The sequence below is a fragment of the Bombina bombina genome, chromosome 7 (assembly GCF_027579735.1).
Source record: "Bombina bombina isolate aBomBom1 chromosome 7, aBomBom1.pri, whole genome shotgun sequence".
NCBI classification, from domain to species: domain Eukaryota; kingdom Metazoa; phylum Chordata; class Amphibia; order Anura; family Bombinatoridae; genus Bombina; species Bombina bombina.
The window spans coordinates 46,447,300-46,471,577 of NC_069505.1; the positions used below are offsets into that span (position 1 = coordinate 46,447,300).

The 24,278-nt window shown below is 38.9% G+C and overlaps 1 protein-coding gene across 1 annotated transcript in view; it reads left to right on the forward strand.

The window, feature by feature from the left end:
• LOC128636203 (sodium/calcium exchanger 2-like) overlaps positions 1-24,278 on the forward strand; it is a 283,465-nt gene that overhangs the window by 8,173 nt on the left and 251,014 nt on the right. Inside the window, exon 2 of the mRNA XM_053689248.1 lies at positions 344-2,091. Within this exon, the coding sequence (XP_053545223.1) occupies positions 344-2,091 (1,748 nt within the window). The remainder of the gene's footprint in view (positions 1-343; positions 2,092-24,278) is intronic.

The following is a 24,278-nucleotide window of genomic DNA, read 5'->3' on the forward strand; positions in this document are numbered from 1 at the left end:
AAAACCTATATTCTCTTTGTATCCTTTGTTGACAAAGCATCAATTAACTACTGGGAGCTAGCGGACCAATTTGGTGGGCCAATGACAAGAGGCATATGTGCTGTCACCAATCAGCAGCAAGCTCCCAGTAATGCATTGCTGCTCCTGAGACTACCTTGGTACTCTTTTCAACAAATGATACCAGGAGGTCAAAGCACATTTGATAATTGAAGTAAATTGGAAAATTTGCATGCTCTATCTATCTGAATCATGAAATTATTTCATGTTTACTGTCCCTTTTAAGTAAATTTCTGGCATTTATGGTTCTTCATTTTTTTATTCACTGACTTTTTTTGTCTTCCAGGTGATCTTATCTCCAATTTCTCCTTCATCTACAATGCTTCTCGTCCTGGTACTAATACTTGTTCCATCAACTATCTTTGCTACGTCTTCCTCCCCAAATGCATCTACTTGTGGACCTGTAAATGAGCAGAATGGGGAGTGTGTAGATGGAGTCCTACTGCCTGCTTGGCTCCCTCACCCTCCTTCTACTGGAGATAGGGCGGCCCGTGCCATTGTCTATTTTGTGGCCATGGTCTACATGTTCTTGGGCATGTCCATCATTGCTGATCGATTTATGGCATCTATAGAGGTCATCACCTCACAAGAACGCAAGATAACTTTTCGCAGGCCGAATGGAGAAGTGACAGTGACCAGCGTTCGCCTCTGGAATGAGACCGTATCAAACCTAACCTTGATGGCATTGGGTTCCTCAGCGCCTGAAATCTTACTCTCCATTATTGAGGTTGTTGGAAGAGGTTTTGAAGCTGGAGATATGGGGCCAAGTACTATTGTGGGTTCTGCTGCTTTCAACATGTTTGTGATTATCGGCCTCTGTGTCTCAGTTGTACCAGATGGAGAAACTAGACGTATCCGTCATCCTCGTGTTTTTGCAGTTACTGCGTTTTGGAGTGTTTTTGCCTATGTTTGGCTTTTCCTTATCCTTTCCTGGTCCACTCCTGGAGAAGTTGAGATTTGGGAAGCCCTTCTCACCTTTTTCTTTTTTCCAGTGTGTGTTTTGCAGGCCTGGATAGCAGACAGACGTCTTTTGTTTTACCGCTATGCAGGACGCGGACGGGAGGGCAGAGCAAAATATAGGGCTGGAAAGAGCCGTGGAGTTCTGGTGGGTGCTGAGGACACAGGGGGGCAGGAGGAGGCAGGAGATGTAAGGATGGCTGGTGGGACAGGTTGCACAGATGTTGAAGAGGAGGAGGAGGAAGAACGAAGAGATATGGCCAGGGTTTTTAAGGACATGCGCCAACGTTACCCAGGTAAAGACATGGAGCAATTAATGGAACTGGCAAATTATCAGGCACTTGTACAACAACAGAAAAGTAGGGCATTTTATAGAATACAGGCTACCAGAATGATGATTGGTGCAGGCAATGTGCTGAAGAAACATGCAGCTGACCAGGCCAGGAGAGCTTTGACTGATGGTGGGACCAGAGAGGGTGAAGGGGGTGGGAGAGGGGAGGATGGCGAAGGTTGGACTGAGGTGGAGTTTGAGCACACACACTACCAATGTTTTGAGAACTGTGGCACTGTTAGTGTGTGGGTGGTTTGCCGAAGATCGAACGGTGAAGGTGCTGTACAGGTGGATTACAGAACAGAGGATGGCACAGCAAATGCAGGCTCAGATTATGAATTGGCTGAAGGCACTCTTATCTTCCAAGCAGGAGAGGGCAAAAAGGAATTGCGATTGGGCATAATTGATGATGATGTGTTTGAGGAAGATGAGCATTTCTACGTGCAGCTGAGCAACCCACGACGAGCAAGAGGGGTGAGGGAGGGGCAGGGCAGAGTGAGACTAGGGGCTGGAAAAAGGGCTACAGTGACAATATTTGATGATGACCATGCTGGCATCTTCAGTTTTGAGGCAGGCAGCATGAGAGTAAGTGAGAGTGTGGGCACAATGAGGGCAAAAGTGGTGAGAGGCTCTGGTGCACGGGGAAAGGTTGTAATACCTTACAAGACCAGTGAGGGCACCGCCAAGGCCGGAGAGGACTACCTGGAGTTTGCTGGAAAGGTGGAATTCCAGAACGACGAGACCATGTGAGTACGGAGTATCCCTTTGCTATATAAAACACAGCACATAATATTCACTGTTTATATTTTATTATGTTGGTGTACTTATCTCAGCAGTTGCCAACCAATAAAATGTAATTATGAATATTAATAATTAATAGCAGTATAAAACTATTGTCAGCGATATCTATAATTAATATAGCAGACTTTTGTCAATACACTTCAGTGGGATCTCTGTAGTGTACTTCAAAATATCACTATAGAGATATCTATACATTTAACAATAATATTACTATTATTAGTTATCTTTATAGACACCTTGAATTATATTTATGTAGAAACTAGATTATGAACCAATTATATGTCTATGCTGTTACAATATTCTTTACAAAGCAAACCAAAATATATCTCTATAAGTTAAACTTTAGTTCCAAATGAGTTGCTTATTATAAACACTTCTGGATATATGCAAGAAAGTTTGTAATTGGCCAGCAATTCTAATTCAAGATCAAAATATTGGTTACAGACTTATATGCTTAATTTATAACAACTATAGAAATGTATATACAATTTCTAAGAGATTTTACAATACTAAGATTGACTTAGAGATATAAAGCACAAAAACCTTTTCTAGCAGTAAACTTATTTAGCATCAATATAATTATTTTTAAACTACACCAGGCTATGAAACATAGATTTAAAATACAAAGTACCTCTTTAAAGTGCCAGCTTCAATTAAACTGTAGCAACAATGAATGTCTAATAAGAAAGGTATTTGCAATCCTGGAGGTAAAATTCTGCTAAATTTTGCTTTCTGTAAACCAAGGCAGAAAGATAAGCCAGAGACTTAAAATTCAGTAGCATGTGTCCTTTTTCACTCCAGTGCAAAAGAATATATCACGTAATAAATCCCACATTTTTTTATTCTAATCATTGGTGAGTATTTTGTATACACACTAAACGGATGCTTGTCTCTGATAGGCCCTTCGAAGCTTAACATTTCATTGGTTCTTGGAGAATGCATATGGTTATTTGATACTACAATCCCTTTTGGTTGCAATCCTCGCATAAACCACTAGAGGGCAGCAGACAACTAGAAATTAAAGACATTTTCATTTTCAACACTGCTACAACTCAATTGATATATACCTCAATATGTTCATTAAACACACCTATAATTTCCAGCATTAATAAATTATATGTTCAATATATATGGGACCATTTAATACCATTTAATCTGAGTATTTTCATACTAAACATGAGTATACTACTTATATGGTACTTAAAGGGACACTCAGGCTAAATTAAATTTTCATGATTCAGATACAGCATGTAATTTTAAACAACTTTCCAATTTATTTCCATTAAAAAAAATGTGCAGTCTTTTATATTTACAATTTTTGAGTCACCAGATCCTACTGAGCATGTGCAAGAATTCACAGACTATACGTTTATGCATTTGTGATTGGCTGATTGCTATCACATGGTACAAGGGGAGTGGAAATATGCATAACTTTGAAATTTGTTATAAAAAATCTACTACTCATTTGAAGTTCAGACTAAGTGTTATTGCATTGTCTTGTTATCTTGCATTTGTTGATTATGCAAATCTAATGTGTTAACTGGTCCTTTAAAATGATATTAATACTTTCAGCATGGATCTAATTAATATTTTCTCAGTTTACAATTTCCATCTTAATATCACATACATACCTTGTGAGTGGCAGTCTGATGTAATTTCATATAGCTATATTTACATTTGATTATTATCCCATATTAATATAAATATTGTATATCTGTGGATATTATTTTAATATTTAGTGTATGCGTTATATGATATGATTCAGGGCACACATTATATAGGCATTCATTTGTTAGTATCTACTAGTCATAGCTGGAATCTAGTCTGTATATCAGATGCCTGGAAAACAAAAGAATGTTATTTATTTTGAAATAAATTGGACATTTTAAATTGACCATATAGCTACTTACTCAATTTAGCAGATATGTATCTACTATGTTACTGTTAGGCATTTCTCTCAGATCCACAAATATACATTTATACAATACTGAGGTACACCATAACTGAAAATTTGACATAAGTTGTACTTTAAAATCTCAATTTTGATGCTTTCAACTTCCCCATATCACCAAGGGCATTTGGAGCTTCAACGTCTGGAGTTTGTGTATTGGAACTCAGCGTGTGCCAATTTGCACTGCGATAATAGATATTTAAATTGTTGATCATCCTGGAAAGGTATCTCAAATTGTAGACCTCTCGGCTGCTTATCCACAGGGGTTCCTGTGATCTAAGTAATGAATTTTTTAGGCTAAATTAATTTAGAGATTTCAATCTGGAAAGACTATACAACAATCATGTTTTAGAAATGACCTCTCTTCTGAGACTGTGAGCAAAATGTGACATTATCTCTTATAGTTTGGGACAAATGTTTGTTATTTTAGAAGTCCTGTCTAGTGAAACTCTGAACAGCAGGAGGTTTGAGTAAACATACTTTCTTTCATGTGTACTGGGGACATGCCGGGCTTGTAATGTGTCTCTGACCACAGAAAGGGGGGTTGTGTTACCCAGCCCAGACCATCTGACAGAGAGAACTGCAACTTACAGTAATAAGACTGATACAAACAGCTTCATATATAAATTAATTCTTTGGTCTTATCATATATATATGTGTAGATAAATATATGTATGTATATATATATATATATATATATATATATATATTATTTAATAACACTCACAGATATCCTGGCAATTAATATTACAATATATCATAATGCAACTATTTAATATTTATACTTAACAGACATTACCATTTTTATTTAATATAATACTACAACTATTTTTCTAACACAATACAGTTTAATATCAACTTTCCATACATATGCCAACCTTTTAAACTCTAAAAATTAATTTTGAAGCTCACCTGAAATTCAAATAACCATTAAAACCTGACTGCTCATTGGTTGTTGATCAAAATTGCCACTTCTTTATTGGTTGACAGTAAAACATCTGACAGGCATAAAAACAAAATAGTTACTTTTTTCTTAGAGGTCAGGAGCATCCGTTTTACATAAGCAAAAACCCAGCAAAGAAAAAATTACTTTGTGCCCCTTTAACAAATATACATCTTCTGCGTAATATATATGCATATATATTATGGTTAGTGTCAGGCATGAGCGAGTCTGCAACCAAAAATGTAGGAAGCACCACAAACTCACTAATTTGGAGTGACTGACAGGCCCTGCTCTTCTACTCTTTGTTACGCGAGATCTGGGGGCAGGATTACACAAGAGTGCTCTTGTATAATCCTAATTTTCTCCCACTAATGCTGCATAACAAGTTTTATTTTGTAGGCAGTCAGGTTCTTTGTTTAAATTTTTAACATATAAAAAAGTAAATAAACTGAAAATCCACAATGGCAAAAAATCTCAGGAAGCAATTATAAGAGTCAGGCAGTCCCCCTATGTATAATAGGAATGTGCATAATTAATGCTAAATGAACAACAACAAAAAAAAGGGTTCAAGAAAGATGATTTCCTCTTAGTTCCATTTTATGCCCAGGTGAAACATGTTCACAGACAAGCTCTGCATTCAAATGATCTTCACTGGATATTTCCTTATTTGTGATGCAACATTGTATTGTAGTATTTTTAATCAGGTTAGTGTTTTTTGCATAAAATGTTTGAATAAAAACATCTTAAATTCAGGAAATGCATGACCTCAACAATCTTAAAGGGACAGTCTAAACCTTAGTCATCTTAAAGTCTTAATTAAAATTAACCCCTTAAGGACCAGCGACGTACCCTGTTTGTCGCTGGCCTTTTTTTGGGACTTGATTGTTTTATAGCGCGGTCTTGCCACCAGCGTTGAGACTGCTCTATTCCACAAAGCCTGCTGGAGGGAGGGCATTAATAGCGTGTTCTTGCTACACTTGTGCTATTATGTCCTGAAAAAACCCTTAACGACCAGTGACATACAGGGTACATTGTGGTCATTAAGGGGTTAAGCTGCAAATATCATCCTGCACCCTTTCTATGTCATGCAGCAGTAACAGTAAAAAAGTTTATTTTAAAATTACTTGTTTCTGGCCACTTTGAAATGGCTGCCAAGCTCCGCCCATTGATGACATCACGATCTGGGCTACATTAAAGTCTTCACTAGTTACAAAAGACTCGCTAATTGGATTCAACAGACTGTCAATGCTATTCAGCAGAGTACATATATATGCAGCCCAGATCGTGATGTCATCATTGGGTGGAGCTTGGCAGCCATTTCAAAGTGATCAGAAACAGTCATTTTAAAATAACTTTTTTACTTTTCTACTGCATTATATAGAAATGGTGCACAAGATATTTGCAGCTTAATCTACGGTAAGACTTTAAGATGATTAATGTGTAGACTGTGCTTTTAACAAGGATCATCCACTTAAAAAAAAAAATACTGTTAAATCTTGCAATTACCTCTTGTACATTTTGAAATGGAACAAAAATGAAATGGACTTTCCCTTTAGAGGGACAGTCTAGTCCAAAAAAAACTTTCATTATTAAAGGGACACTGAACCCAAATTTTTTCTTTCGTGATTCAGATAGAGCATGCAATTTTAAGCAACTTTCTCTTGTAAGGTGTATACAGTCCACGGGTTCATCCATTACTTGTGGGATATTCTCCTTCCCAACAGGAAGCTGCAAGAGGACACCCACAGAGCTGTCTATATAGCTCCTCCCCTAACTGCCACCCCCAGTTATTCTCTTGCAGCTCTCGACAAGATAGGATGTATCAAGAGATATGTGGTGACTTAGTGTAGTTTTACCTTCAATCAAAAGTTTGTTATTTTTAAACGGTACCGCCGTTGTACTGTTTTACTCTCAGGCAGAAATTAGAAGAATAGTTCTGCCTGGAGGTTGATGATCTTAGCGGTTTGTAACTAAGGTCCATTGCTGTTCTCACACATAACTGAAGAGTATGGGACAACTTCAGCTGGGGGAACGGTCTGCAGATTACCTGCTTTGAGGTATGTTCAGTATATTTATTTCTAGAGAGATGAATGAGTTCTAGAAAATGCTGACAGAGCCTTGTGTATTTGAGGTAAGCCTGATGCAGTGATTTAACAGCGACTGGGATCATGCTTACAAAACAGGGTAATACTCTTATTACTTAGTGACAGTTAAACGTTTACATGAATTAAAAAATAGGACGTTTTTTCTCTGAGGGAGATAACTCTTTATTTGGGGCCTAGTTTCCACATGGCTAATCAGATACTCCTAGGAGTATTTTCTTAAGGCCCCTCTGGCATCCAGTACATGGTGGGAGGGGCCTATTTTAGCGCTCTAAATGCGCAGTTTTAATTAAGACTGAGACATCCAGCTTCCCTAGAGGAGTCCTCTGGCACCTGAGGACCATTATAAGGGGTTTATTTCTGCACAAAATCATACTTGAGGGCAGGTAGGAGCCTCAGCAGAGCTGTGGCAGGGTGCTTAACTGTCTTGTAATGTTTTTTAGCGTTTTTAAATCCGGTTTGGGGCCTAAGGGGTTAATCATCCATTTGCAAGTGGGTGCAATGTTGCTTTAGTCCCTTACACACACTGTAAAAATTTCAAAGACTTTACTATATTTTTACACTGTTTTGCAGTTTAAGTGTTAGTTTTTTTCTCTTAAAGGCACAGTAACGTTTTTGTTTAATTGCTGTTTCACCTTTATTAAAGTGTTTTCCAAGCTTGCTTGTCTCATTACTAGTCTGTTAAACATGTCTGACATAGAGGAAACTCCTTGTCCAATATGTTTAGAAGCCATGGTGGAACCCCCTCTTAGAATGTGTACCAAATGTACTGAAATTTCTATAAACTATAAAGACCATATTATGGCGCTTAAAGATTTATTTCCAGGGGATTCTCTGACTGAAAAAAGGGAGATTATGCCATCTAGCTCTCCCCATGTGTCAGAACCTATAACTCCCGCTCAAGTGACGCCAAGTACATCTAGTGCGTCTAATTCTTTTACCTTACAGGACATGGCGGCAGTTATGAATGCTACCCTCACAGAGGTATTTTCCAAACTGCCAGGGTTACAAAGAAAGCAAGACAGCTCTGGGGCTAGAATTAATACAGAGCTTTCTGACGCTTTAATGCCTGTGTCCGATATACCCTCACAATACTCAGAAGCCGAGGCAGGTGAGCTTCTATCTGTGGGTGACATTTCAGACTCAGGGAAGGCGTTGCTTCAGTCTGATTCTGAAATGACAGCGTTTAAATTTAAGCTTGAACACCTCCGCTTATTGCTTAGGGAGGTTTTAGCGACTCTGGATGATTGTGACCCCATTGTGGTTCCAGAGAAATTGTGTAAAATGGACAAATACTTTGCAGTGCCTGTTTACACTGATGTTTTTCCAGTCCCTAAGAGGTTTTCGGAAATTATTACTAAGGAATGGGATAGACCAGGTGTGCCGTTCGCTCCCCCTCCTGCTTTCAAAAAGATGTTTCCCATAGATGCCGCCGTACGGGACTTGTGGCAGACGGTCCCTAAGGTGGAGGGAGCAGTCTCTACCCTAGCTAAGCGTACAACTATCCCCGTCGAGGACAGTTGTGCTTTCCTAGATCCTATGGATAAAAATTGGAGGGTCTCCTTAAGAAAATTTTTATTCATCAAGGTTTTATTCTACAGCCTCTTGCATGCATAGCCCCAGTTACTGCTGCAGCGGCTTTTTGGTTCGAGTCTCTTGAGGAGGCTCTGCAGGTGGAGACTCGGCTAGACAACATTCTAGACAGGATTAAAGCTCTTAAGTTAGCTAATTCCTTTATTTCTGACGCCGTTTTTCAGTTAACCAAACTAACGGCTAAGAATTCAGGTTTTGCCATTTTGGCGTGTAGGGCGCTATGGCTTAAGTCCTGGTCAGCAGACGTTACTTCAAAGTCTACTTCTTAACATCCCCTTCAAGGGACAGACCCTATTCGGGCCCAGTCTGAAGGAGATCATTTCTGATATTACTGGAGGAAAAGGTCACGCCCTTCCTCAGGATAGGTCCAATAAGAGGACCAAACAGAATAATTTTCGTTCCTTTCGAAACTTCAAGAGTGGCGCAGCCTCAGTTTCCTCTAATGCAAAACAAGAGGGACTTAGAGAAACTTAATGCACCAATTAAAGAATCGGAAGTCTTAAACGCAATAAATAATCTGAAGCTGGACAAAGCCGCCGGACCTGACCTTCTACCAGCAGAATTTTATAAAATTCTCAAAAACCAAGTAATAGGTGTTCTTACGGAATTATTTAATGACTATTTAATTAACTATAAGATTCCATCTCCTAACTTTGCAGTCTCAAAAATAATATTACTCCTAAAAAAAGGGAAAGACCCTGAATCAATAGACTCCTATCGTCCAATTTCATTATTAAACTCCGATTACAAACTATTCACTGCAATTTTGGCAGATAGACTGAAGTTAATTATGAGTCCGTTAATACATCAAGATCAGGTTGGCTTTATGTCTAAGAGAAATATGTCAGCAAATATACGCAAAATCTTTCTATTAATAGACTTCCTAGCAGATGTTAAAAATAAAAGTGAACAAAACTCCGCCATTCTTGCAGTTGATGCCCATAAAGCATTTGACTCTATTATCTGGGACCATTTATTCTGCTCTATGAAGAATTTTGGGTTCAAAGATCAGTTTCTTGAATGTATTCGTGCCTTATACTCTAATGCAACCTCTATTTTGATGGTTAATGGCTCAAACACTACACCCTTCCCTATTTTATCTGGAACACGACAGGGATGTCCAATTTCACCACTTTTATTTAATTTAGCAATTGAACCCCTTGCAGTTACTCTAAGAGATAATTTAGGGGGGATTAAGATAGGCAAAATCCCTGTTAAACTTTTACTTTACGCAGATGATTTGATTTTACTCTTAAAGGATGCCCAGACTGAAATTCCCAAAATTTTGGAAATTATAAAAAATTTTGGTTCTTTTTCAGGTTACACAATTAATATATCTAAATCAGAACTTCTTTGGCTGAGTAAGCATCACCAAAATCAATATACACCCCCTTTTAAAGTAGCCCCGCAATATATCACATATTTAGGAATCCAGATTAGTGCCAATCCAGAAGATTGGTTTAGTTTAAATTACCCACCTCTATCTTCGAAAATTAGATTTGAGATGATGAAATGGGACAACCTTCCACTCTCAATTACCGCAAGAATCAATGTAGTTAAGATGATTGTCTTACCTAAAATATTATACTTAATGCAAAATATCCCTCTAATCATACCAAAAAAGTATCTCAGTAGGTTAGACCAACTAATGAGACGATTTATATGGGGGAGGGGTGCGAATCGAATATCACTATATAAACTGTCACAACTAAGGCAATATGGCGGATTGGCACTACCCAACTTTGCTATTTATAATAGTGTAAGTCTTGCAAAAATCGCAATGGACTGGATTACGGGCGGGAACTATATTGCATTTACAGAAGCAGAACAAAATTTAGTATACCCTCTCTCATTAAATGCGCTTCTGCACTCCCCTAAAAAAGTAATTCCAAAGAGTATTAAAAATAAACAATCATTATATCATATTATAATTGCATGGCAAGACATACGACGCAGAGTAGATAGTGACCCCCATTTTTCAGATCTACTTCCTATTAGAGGTGACCCACGTTTTCCGCCCGGTATTAGCAGTCAAGTATTTAGGAAATGGGCCACAGTAGGACTTATTTATATAACACAACTTAGAGAACCTAATCTACAGAGTATAATGCCATTTGAGACTCTAAAAGAGTCTTATAATGTACAGAATGTGGACTTTTTTGCATACCTTCAAGTGAGACACTGGCTCTTTAAAGCTATGGAAGATAATAAACTTCCATGGACCCATCCAGGAATAAAAATGGGGCTAGCACTATTCAAGGCAGGTAAACGCTCTATTAAATATTGGTATAATATGATTATTACTAAGACAGGGGAACTAAATATTGCACAGATTTGTTCAAAATGGCAAACAACGATTGTAGATCTAAAAAGGGAACAAGTAAAACAAAGTATAATTCTCTTGGACGAGGCTACACTCGCGGCAAGCTGGCGAGAAATGCATATAAAACTTCTACATAGAATATACTTTACGCCTGCTAAAATAAATAAATGGTCGACACAAGGCTTAAGGGTATGCCCACGTTGCTCTTTAGCCGATGCTGACTTAACCCATATGTTTTGGAGCTGCCCAAAAATTAACCAGTTTTGGAAACGGGTACAATTTTGGTTAAATAAGGTGACAGCTACAAATCACATATTAGAACTACTACACATAATTTTCCTACTAGATACATCAGACAGATTGGTAAATAGAGCTTTCTGTAACACGGTAATTCTGGGTGGAAGATATCTCATCCTTAAAAATTGGCACCAAAAAAATTCACCGACTATAAATAATTTAACATTTTTATTACAAAGACAATATACAATAGAACAATTTGATAACACAATTAACTCTGAACAGCAGCAAAATAGATTTAATTTAAAGTGGTTAGATTTTGTTAAACACTACAAAAACATCAATTTATAGAACCAGTTATTATCACCATTAGAGAATATAAGTTAAGATGCAAACCTCTTTTCCCCCCCTTTTTTTTTTTTTTTTTTTTTCTTTTCTTTTCTTTTCCCCCCTCCTTTGCCCCCCCCCTAGAAAAATTTAAAAGTTAAAATTTTTTCCTTGAAGCCGGTCAGGAATTTGACAATTAATTTATAGGTGGCTCCACCTTTCTCAATAATTTAAAGGTTGAAATTACTTAAAATTTACACTGGACTACTCGAATTTATCATTTATTACTGTAAAGATTTGTCTTTTTTTTTTTTTTTTTTTTTTTTTTTATTAAGGTTTATAACAATGAAGTTAGGGTAAATCCCGTGTTAATGACTATTGTGATAAAGGAAGAAAAGTTAAATATCTAATATTTGAAAAGGTTATGATTTTATCTGTATGTTTGCTCCATGTTTTCTGGTTCCAAATGACATAAGTGTACCATTGATTATGTAAATTTTTGTTTTTTCCTTTTCTTTCTTATTTCTGTATATTCTTTTTTTTGACCTTTAATAACAATAAAAAACATTATATTAAAAAAAAAAAAATGAAATGGACTTTCCCTTTAGAGGGACAGTCTAGTCCAAAAAAAACTTTCATTATTAAAGGGACACTGAACCCAAATTTTTTCTTTCGTGATTCAGATAGAGCATGCAATTTTAAGCAACTTTCTCTTGTAAGGTGTATACAGTCCACGGGTTCATCCATTACTTGTGGGATATTCTCCTTCCCAACAGGAAGCTGCAAGAGGACACCCACAGAGCTGTCTATATAGCTCCTCCCCTAACTGCCACCCCCAGTTATTCTCTTGCAGCTCTCGACAAGATAGGATGTATCAAGAGATATGTGGTGACTTAGTGTAGTTTTACCTTCAATCAAAAGTTTGTTATTTTTAAACGGTACCGGCGTTGTACTGTTTTACTCTCAGGCAGAAATTAGAAGAATAGTTCTGCCTGGAGGTTGATGATCTTAGCGGTTTGTAACTAAGGTCCATTGCTGTTCTCACACATAACTGAAGAGTATGGGACAACTTCAGCTGGGGGAACGGTCTGCAGATTACCTGCTTTGAGGTATGTTCAGTATATTTATTTCTAGAGAGATGAATGAGTTCTAGAAAATGCTGACAGAGCCTTGTGTATTTGAGGTAAGCCTGATGCAGTGATTTAACAGAGACTGGGATCATGCTTACAAAACAGGGTAATACTCTTATTACTTAGTGACAGTTAAACGTTTACATGAATTAAAAAATAGGACGTTTTTTCTCTGAGGGAGATAACTCTTTATTTGGGGCCTAGTTTCCACATGGCTAATCAGATACTCCTAGGAGTATTTTCTTAAGGCCCCTCTGGCATCCAGTACATGGTGGGAGGGGCCTATTTTAGCGCTCTAAATGCGCAGTTTTAATTAAGACTGAGACATCCAGCTTCCCTAGAGGAGTCCTCTGGCACCTGAGGACCATTATAAGGGGTTTATTTCTGCACAAAATCATACTTGAGGGCAGGTAGGAGCCTCAGCAGAGCTGTGGCAGGGTGCTTAACTGTCTTGTAATGTTTTTTAGCGTTTTTAAATCCGGTTTGGGGCCTAAGGGGTTAATCATCCATTTGCAAGTGGGTGCAATGTTGCTTTAGTCCCTTACACACACTGTAAAAATTTCAAAGACTTTACTATATTTTTACACTGTTTTGCAGTTTAAGTGTTAGTTTTTTTCTCTTAAAGGCACAGTAACGTTTTTGTTTAATTGCTGTTTCACCTTTATTAAAGTGTTTTCCAAGCTTGCTTGTCTCATTACTAGTCTGTTAAACATGTCTGACATAGAGGAAACTCCTTGTCCAATATGTTTAGAAGCCATGGTGGAACCCCCTCTTAGAATGTGTACCAAATGTACTGAAATTTCTATAAACTATAAAGACCATATTATGGCGCTTAAAGATTTATTTCCAGGGGATTCTCTGACTGAAAAAAGGGAGATTATGCCATCTAGCTCTCCCCATGTGTCAGAACCTATAACTCCCGCTCAAGTGACGCCAAGTACATCTAGTGCGTCTAATTCTTTTACCTTACAGGACATGGCGGCAGTTATGAATGCTACCCTCACAGAGGTATTTTCCAAACTGCCAGGGTTACAAAGAAAGCAAGACAGCTCTGGGGCTAGAATTAATACAGAGCTTTCTGACGCTTTAATGCCTGTGTCCGATATACCCTCACAATACTCAGAAGCCGAGGCAGGTGAGCTTCTATCTGTGGGTGACATTTCAGACTCAGGGAAGGCGTTGCTTCAGTCTGATTCTGAAATGACAGCGTTTAAATTTAAGCTTGAACACCTCCGCTTATTGCTTAGGGAGGTTTTAGCGACTCTGGATGATTGTGACCCCATTGTGGTTCCAGAGAAATTGTGTAAAATGGACAAATACTTTGCAGTGCCTGTTTACACTGATGTTTTTCCAGTCCCTAAGAGGTTTTCGGAAATTATTACTAAGGAATGGGATAGACCAGGTGTGCCGTTCGCTCCCCCTCCTGCTTTCAAAAAGATGTTTCCCATAGATGCCGCCGTACGGGACTTGTGGCAGACGGTCCCTAAGGTGGAGGGAGCAGTCTCTACCCTAGCTAAGCGTACAACTATCCCCGTCGAGGACAGTTGTGCTTTCCTAGATCCTATGGATAAAAATTGGAGGGTCTCCTTAAGAAAATTTTTATTCATCAAGGTTTTATTCTACAGCCTCTTGCATGCATAGCCCCAGTTACTGCTGCAGCGGCTTTTTGGTTCGAGTCTCTTGAGGAGGCTCTGCAGGTGGAGACTCGGCTAGACAACATTCTAGACAGGATTAAAGCTCTTAAGTTAGCTAATTCCTTTATTTCTGACGCCGTTTTTCAGTTAACCAAACTAACGGCTAAGAATTCAGGTTTTGCCATTTTGGCGTGTAGGGCGCTATGGCTTAAGTCCTGGTCAGCAGACGTTACTTCAAAGTCTACTTCTTAACATCCCCTTCAAGGGACAGACCCTATTCGGGCCCAGTCTGAAGGAGATCATTTCTGATATTACTGGAGGAAAAGGTCACGCCCTTCCTCAGGATAGGTCCAATAAGAGGACCAAACAGAATAATTTTCGTTCCTTTCGAAACTTCAAGAGTGGCGCAGCCTCAGTTTCCTCTAATGCAAAACAAGAGGGAAATTTCGCCCAGTCCAAACCAGTCTGGAGACCTAACCAGGCTTGGAACAAGGGGATGCAGGCCAAGAAACCTGCGGCTGCCTCTAAGACAGCATGAAGGAGTAGCCCCCGATCCGGGACCTTTCTCTCTTCGCCCAGGCTTGGGCAAGAGACGTCCAGGATCGACTGTAGCCTATATCAACCATCAGGGGGGAACAAGGAGTCCCCTGGCAATGATGGAGGTTTCCAAGATAATTCTATGGGCAGAGGTTCACTCTTGCCATCTCACAGCTATCCATATCCCAGGAGTAGAGAACTGGGAGGCGGATTTTCTAAGTCGGCAGACTTTTCATCCGGGGGAGTGGGAGCTCCATCCGGAGGTATTTGCCCAGCTGATTCAACTTTGAGGCAAACCAGAACTGGATCTGATGGCGTCTCGTCAGAACGCCAAGCTTCCTTGTTACGGGTCCAGGTCAAGGGATCCCCAGGCAGCGCTGATAGATGCTCTAGCAGTGCCCTGGTCCTTCAACCTGGCTTATGTGTTTCCACTGTTTCCTCGCCTCCCCCGTCTGATTGCCAAGATCAAGCAGGAGAGAGCTTCGGTGATTTTGATAGCGCCTGCGTGGCCACGCAGGACTTGGTATGCGGATCTGGTGGACATGTCATCCTCTCCACCATGGACTCTGCCGCTGAGGCAGGACCTTCTACTCCAAGGTCCATTCAAACATCCAAATCTAATTTCTCTGCGTCTGACTGCTTGGAGATTGAACGCTTGATTTTATCAAAACGTGGTTTCTCCGAGTTGGTCATTGATACCTTGATTCAGGCTCGAAAGCCTGTCTCCAGGAAAATCTATCATAAGATATGGTGTAAATATCTTCATTGGTGTGAATCCAAGGGTTACTCGTGGAGTAAGGTCAGGATTCCTAGGATACTATCTTTTCTCCAAGAAGGATTGGAAAAGGGATTATCGGCTAGTTCCTTAAAGGGGCAGATTTCTGCTCTGTCTATTCTTTTGCACAAGCGCCTGGCTGATGTTCCAGACGTTCAGGCGTTTTGTCAGGCTTTGGTTAGAATCAGGCCTGTGTTTAAACCTGTTGCTCCGCCATGGAGTTTAAATTTAGTTCTTAAAGTTCTTCAAGGGGTTCCATTTGAACCCTTGCATTCCATAGATATCAAGCTTTTATCTTGGAAAGTTCTGTTTTTAGTAGCTATCTCTTCGGCTCGAAGAGTTTCAGGGTTATCTGCCTTGCAGTGTGATTCCCCTTATCTGATCTTCCATGCAGATAAGGTAGTTTTGCGTGCCAAACCTGGGTTTCTTCCTAAGGTAGTATCTAATAGGAATATCAATCAGGAAATTGTTGTTCCGTCACTGTGTCCTAATACTTCTTCAAAGAAGGAACGTCTGTTACACAATCTTGACGTGGTTCGTGCTTTAAAGTTTTATTTGCAAGCTGCTAAGGATTTTCGTCAAACATCTGCATTGTTTGTCGTCTACTCTGGAAAGAGGAGAGGCCAAAAGGCTTCGGCAACTTTCTCTTTCTTTTTGGCTGAGAAGCATAATCCGTTTAGCTTATGAGACTGCTGGCCAGCAGCCTCCTGAAAGAATTACAGCTCATTCTACTAGAGCGGTAGCTTCCACATGGGCTTTTAAACATGAGGCCTCTGTTGAACAGATTTGTAAGGCGGCTACTTGGTCTTCGCTTCATACTTTTTCTAAATTCTACAAATTTGATACTTTTGCTTCCTCTGAGGCTTTTTTTTGGAGAAAGGTCTTGCAGGCAGTGGTGACTTCCGTTTAAGTGCTTGCCTTGTCCCTCCCTTCATCCGTGTCCTAAAGCTTTGGTATTGGTATCCCACAAGTAATGGATGAACCCGTGGACTGGATACACCTTACAAGAGAAAACAAAATTTATGCTTACCTGATAAATTTCCTTCTCTTGTGGTGTATCCAGTCCACGGCCCGCCCTGTCACTTTAAGGCAGGTGTTTTTTATTTTTAAACTACAGTCACCACTGCACCCTATAGTTTCTCCTTTTTCTTGCTTGTCTTCGGTCGAATGACTGGGGGTGGCAGTTAGGGGAGGAGCTATATAGACAGCTCTGCTGTGGGTGTCTTCTTGCAGCTTCCTGTTGGGAAGGAGAATATCCCACAAGTAATGGATGAACCCATGGACTAGATACACTACAAGAGAAAGAAATTTATCAGGTATGCAACTTTCTAATTTACTCCTATTATCAATTTTTCTTCATTCTCTTGCTATCTTTATTTGAAAAAGAAGGCATCTAAGCAATTTTTTGGGTTCAGATCTCTGGACAGCACTTTTTTATTGGTGGATGACTTTATCCACCAATCAGCAAGGACAACCCAGGTTGTTCACCAAAAATGGGCCGGCATCTAAACTTACATTCTTGCATTTCAAATAAAGATACCAAGAGAATGAAGAAAATTTGATAATAGGAGTAAATTAGAAAGTCATGCTCTATCTGAATCATAAAAGAAAAAAATTGGTTTCAGTGTCCCTTTAAGATAGGGCATGAGATTTTAAAAAAATTTCAAATTTACTTCTATCACCATTTTTTCTTTGTTCTCTTGGTATTCTTAGTTGAAAGCTAAACCTAGGAGGTTCATATGCTAATTTCTAAGCCCTTGAAGGCTGCCTCTTATCTCAGGGCATTTTATAAGTTTTTCACCACTAGAGGGTGTTAGTTCATGTATTTTATATAGATAACACTGTGCTCATGCACGTGGAGTTCCTAGGAGCCAGCACTGATTGGCTAAAATGCATGTCTGTTAAAAGAACTGAAATAAGGGGGCAGTCTGCAGCGGCTCAGATTCAAGGTAATTACAGGGGTAAAAAGTGTGTTATTATACCTGTGTTGGTTATGCAAAACTAGGGAATGGGTAATTAAGGAATTATCTATTTTTTAAAACAATAAATATTCTGGTGTAGACTGTCCATTTAATCAACTAATATAAAGTCAGAATAAATCTATTGAAATCAGACAATTGTCACATTACATAACTATATATGGTGTTAAAAAATGCACTAATTGTATTACTTTATGAATTGATATCCATAAAATGACCCCTTGCTGTATGAGTTTAGTCTGAGAATGTGTGTGGTATTCTGATTGGTTAGCTAGTTAGTCAGCCTTTAAAGATAATTTGCTATGTGCCGTTTCCAAGTTAATTCTAGTTTCTATGGAGCTATAAAGATACTGAATTGTAATCGGGGGGAAAAAACCCTATGAAAAAATGAGAAATCTGCTTCTCTGTGGAATGAAAATACTATTTCCATAACTACTCATTTATACAATGCTATATGTTTTTTCTAGTGTAAGTGTACACAAATATGTTTCTGGTTTGGAATAAAATTTCATACCAACACCAAAATTTGACAAATTCACAACTTTAGTGAACATCTACAAGTTTTAACCACAACTCAACTTAGGAGACTACTATTGAAAAATTACACTTGTCTCAAGACGGATAACAGTAGTAGGTTTAAATCTGCATCATACTTTTACCCCCCACAATTAAAACACTCAGAAAAGAGTTTTACTTTTATTTTGAATATGGAATGTAATAAATTAAAGGGACAGTCTAGTCCAAAATAAACTTTCATGATTCAGATAGAGCATGTAATTTAAACAATTTTCCAATTTACTTTTATCACCAATTTTGCTTTGTTCTCTTGGTTTTCTTAGTTGAAAGCTTAACCTAGGAGGTTCATATGCTAATTTCTAAGCCCTTGAAGGCCGCCCCTTCTCTCAGGGCATTTTGACAGTTTTTCACCACTAGAGGGTGTTAGTTCATGTGTGTCATTTAGATAACACTGTGAGCCAGCACTGATTGGCTAAAAGGCATGTCTGTCAAAAGAACTGAAATAAGGGGGCAGTCTGCAGAGGCTAAGATAATCTCAGAGGTAAAAAGTGTATTAATATAACCGTGTTGGTTATGCAAAACTAGGGAATGGGTAATAAAGGGATTATCTATCTTTTAAAACAATAACAATGCTGGTATAGACTGTCCCTTTAACTGACAATGGTATGCGCTTCAATCTTACAGTTGGAGAATGTCTTGCTTTGCATAGCTTGATGAATGACAATTCGATTTTTATTCGTCCAGCTGATAAGGGTGGAGCCATCGTGATTCTTAATTAGAAAGACTATCTAAATTTTTGGACATTAGTATATATAGTTCACTGAGTGGTAATCCTACACTGACTTTTAAGCGACAGATCAACCAAATCTTAAAGTGTGCCTTGGAAGTTGGCTTCATCGATGGCGAGGAGCTGTCTTTTATGGCTACCTCATTTCCTAAGGTTCCCATTCTCTATCTGTTACCCAAAATACATAAGTCATTAACTTTTTCCACCCGGCAGACTGATTGTGACTGCAAGGGGATCTACTTTTTCTGGGGCGACTGAATATATTGATTACCATCTTCAACCAGTAGTGCATGGTTCATTTTCTTATTGGAAGATGTAGCCTCTTTGATTTTACAATTAAAACATAATGTTGATTTTTTGGATGGGGATTTGCTCGTCACTATGGATGTGGACAACCTGTACACAGTCACCCCTCATGATGGCGATGTGCAGGCTGTCGGATTCGTAGTTGGCACATCTGCAGCTTTCAATTGTCCTCCCTTTGAATTTTTAATTGCACTAATGTCTTTCTGTTTGCAGAAAAATTATTTGCGTATTGAGCGTGAGTTTTATCTACAGACATCAGGGAAAGACAAGAGGGTCAAACATGGCCCCCTACTTACGCAAATTTGTACGGGCTATGGTGCAAATGATATGTCATGCAACCTCATTTACACACTAAGGTCACCTTCTATACATGTTATATAGGTGACCTGTTTTTTGGTTTGGTACTCCTGATGAGTTGATGCTTTTAAATACAGTATTAGAATACACTAGAGTCCCCTATTAGTTTTAAAATAGAATTTACCTTAAAGGGACATTAAACACTTTGAGATGGTAATATAAAATGATACATTGTATATAATAAAACAGCTCTGCAATATACTTTCATTATTTATTTTGTCCTCTTTGTCTGTAATTCCATTCTGAAATTGTGAGCTTTTCAGTTCCTGTTAGAAATGGAAGTGCAGAACACTGTTAAATCCACCACAACCATTGGCTGCACACTCTAGTGACCTATTTATAACTGACCCTAATTGGCCACAGCAGAGAAGGTAACCTAAGTTACAACATGGCAGCTCCCAGTGTTTTATAGACACTAACACCTAGATTTAGAGTTCTGCGTTAGCCGTCAAAACCAGCGTTAGGGGGTCCTAACGCTGGTTTTTACCGCCCGCTGGTATTTAGAGTCAGTCATGAAAGGGTCTAACGCTCACTTTCCAGCCGCGACTTTTCCATACCGCAGATCCCCCTACGCCAATTGCGTATCCTATCTTTTCAATGGGATCTTTCTAACGCTGGTATTTAGAGTCTTGGCTTAAGTGAGCACAGTAGCAGTGTCACACTCAGTATTACACTATATAACAGTATACACAGCACAGACAGTAGCAGTGTCACCCTCTGTCACACTCAGTATTACACTATATAACAGTATACACAGCACAGACAGTAGCAGTGTCACTCTCTGTCACACTCAGTATTACACTATATAACAATATACACAGCACAGACAGTAGCAGTGTCACTCTCTGTCACACTCAGTATTACACTATATAACAGTATACACAGCACAGACAGTAGCAGTGTCACACTGTCACACTCAGTATTACACTATATAACAGTATACACAGCACAGACAGTAGCAGTGTCACTCTCTATCACACTCAGTATTACACTATATAACATTATACACAGCACAGACAGTAGCAGTGTCACTCTCTGTCACACTCAGTATTACACTATATAACATTATACACAGCACAGACAGTAGCAGTGTCACTCTCTATCACACTCAGTATTACACTATATAACAGTATACACAGCACAGACAGTAACAGTGTCACTCTCTGTCACACTCAGTATTACACTATATAACAATATACACAGCACAGACAGTAGCAGTGTCACTCTCTATCACACTCAGTATTACACTATATAACAGTATACACAGCACAGACAGTAGCAGTGTCACTCTCTGTCACACTCAGTATTACACTATATAACATTATACACAGCACAGACAGTAGCAGTGTCACTCTCTGTCACACTCAGTATTACACTATATAACAATATACACAGCACAGACAGTAGCAGTGTCACTCTCTGTCACACTCAGTATTACACTATATAACAATATACACAGCACAGACAGTAGCAGTGTCACCCTCTGTCACACTCAGTATTACACTATATAACAGTATACACAGCACAGACAGTAGCAGTGTCACACCCTGTCACACTCAGTATTACACTATATAACATTATACACAGCACAGACAGTAGCAGTGTCACTCTCTGTCACACTCAGTATTACACTATATAACATTATACACAGCACAGACAGTAGCAGTGTCACTCTCTGTCACACTCAGTATTACACTATATAACATTATACACAGCACAGACAGTAGCAGTGTCACTCTCTGTCACACTCAGTATTACACTATATAACAGTATACACAGCACAGACAGTAGCAGTGTCACCCTCTGTCACACTCAGTATTACACTATATAACATTATACACAGCACAGACAGTAACAGTGTCACTCTCTGTCACACTCAGTATTACACTATATAACAGTATACACAGCACAGACAGTAGCAGTGTCACACTCTGTCACACTCAGTATTACACTATATAACAGTATACACAGCACAGACAGTAACAGTGTCACTCTCTGTCACACTCAGTATTACACTATATAACATTATACACAGCACAGACAGTAGCAGTGTCACCCTCTGTCACACTCAGTATTACACTATATAACATTATACACAGCACAGACAGTAGCAGTGTCACACTCAGTATTACACTATATAACATTATACACAGCACAGACAGTAGCAGTGTCACCCTCTGTCACACTCAGTATTACACTATATAACATTATACACAGCACAGACAGTAGCAGTGTCACACTCTGTCACACTCAGTATTACACTATATAACATTATACACAGCACAGACAGTAGCAGTGTCACTCTCTGTCACACTCAGTATTACACTATATAACATTATACACAGCACAGACAGTAACAGTGTCACTCTCTGTCACACTCAGTATTACACTATATAACAGTATACACAGCACAGACAGTAACAGTGTCACTCTCTGTCACACTCAGTATTACACTATATAACATTATACACAGCACAGACAGTAGCAGTGTCACACTCTGTCACACTCAGTATTACACTATATAACATTATACACAGCACAGACAGTAGCAGTGTCACTCTGTCACACTCAGTATTACACTATATAACAGTATACACAGCACAGACAGTAGCAGTGTCACTCTCTGTCACACTCAGTATTACACTATATAACAGTATACACAGCACAGACAGTAGCAGTGTCACTCTCTGTCACACTCAGTATTACACTATATAACAGTATACACAGCACAGACAGTAGCAGTGTCACACTCTGTCACACTCAGTATTACACTATATAACAGTATACACAGCACAGACAGTAGCAGTGTCACTCTCTGTCACACTCAGTATTACACTATATAACAGTATACACAGCACAGACAGTAGCAGTGTCACTCTCTGTCACACTCAGTATTACACTATATAACATTATACACAGCACAGACAGTAGCAGTGTCACTCTCTGTCACACTCAGTATTACACTATATAACAGTATACACAGCACAGACAGTAGCAGTGTCACTCTGTCACACTCAGTATTACACTATATAACATTATACACAGCACAGACAGTAGCAGTGTCACTCTCTGTCACACTCAGTATTACACTATATAACAGTATACACAGCACAGACAGTAACAGTGTCACTCTCTGTCACACTCAGTATTACACTATATAACATTATACACAGCACAGACAGTAGCAGTGTCACTCTCTGTCACACTCAGTATTACACTATATAACAGTTAACACAGGCACAGACAGTAGCAGTGTCACTCTCTGTCACACTCAGTTATTACACTATATAACATTATACACAGCACAGACAGTAGCAGTGCACTCTCTGTCACACTCACAGTATTACACTATATTTAACAGGTATACACAGCACAGACAGTAACAGTGTCACTCTCTGTCACACTCAGTATTACACTATTTAACTTTTTAAAACAGCACTGACAGTATAGCAGTGTCACTCTCTGTCCACACTCAGTATTACACTATAATAACAGTATACACAGCACTGACAGTAGCAGTGTCACTCTCTGTCAAACTCAGTATTAAACTATATAACATTTACACAGCACAGACAGTAGCAGTGTCACTCTCTGTCACACTCAGTATTACACTATTTAAACATTATACACAGCACAGACAGTAGCGTGTGTCACACTCTGTTCCACCACTAGTTATTACAACTATATAAACATATACACAGCACAGACAGTAGCAGTGTCACTCTCTGTCACACTCAGTATTACACTATATAACATTATACACAGCACAGACAGTAGCAGTGTCACTCTCTGTCACACTCAGTATTACACTATATAACAGTATACACAGCACAGACAGTAGCAGTGTCACTCTCTGTCACACTCAGTATTACACTATATAACAGTATACACAGCACAGACAGTAGCAGTGTCACTCTCTGTCACACTCAGTATTACACTATATAACATATACACAGCACAGACAGTAAGCAGTGTCACTCTCTGTCACACTCAGTATTACACTATACTAACAGTATACACAGCACAGACAGTAGCAGTGTCACTCTCTGTCACACTCAGTATTACACTATATAACAGTATACACAGCACAGACAGTAACAGTGTCACTCTCTGTCACACTCAGTATTACACTATATAACAGTATACACAGCACAGACAGTAGCAGTGTCACTCTCTGTCACACTCAGTATTACACTATATAACAGTATACACAGCACAGACAGTAGCAGTGTCACTCTCTGTCACACTCAGTATTACACTATATAACATTATACACAGCACAGACAGTAGCAGTGTCACTCTCTGTCACACTCAGTATTACACTATATAACAGTATACACAGCACAGACAGTAGCAGTGTCACTCTCTGTCACACTCAGTATTACACTATATAACATTATACACAGCACAGACAGTAGCAGTGTCACTCTCTGTCACACTCAGTATTACACTATATAACATTATACACAGCACAGACAGTAGCAGTGTCACTCTCTGTCACACTCAGTATTACACTATATAACATTATACACAGCACAGACAGTAGCAGTGTCACTCTCTGTCACACTCAGTATTACACTATATAACAGTATACACAGCACAGACAGTAGCAGTGTCACTCTCTGTCACACTCAG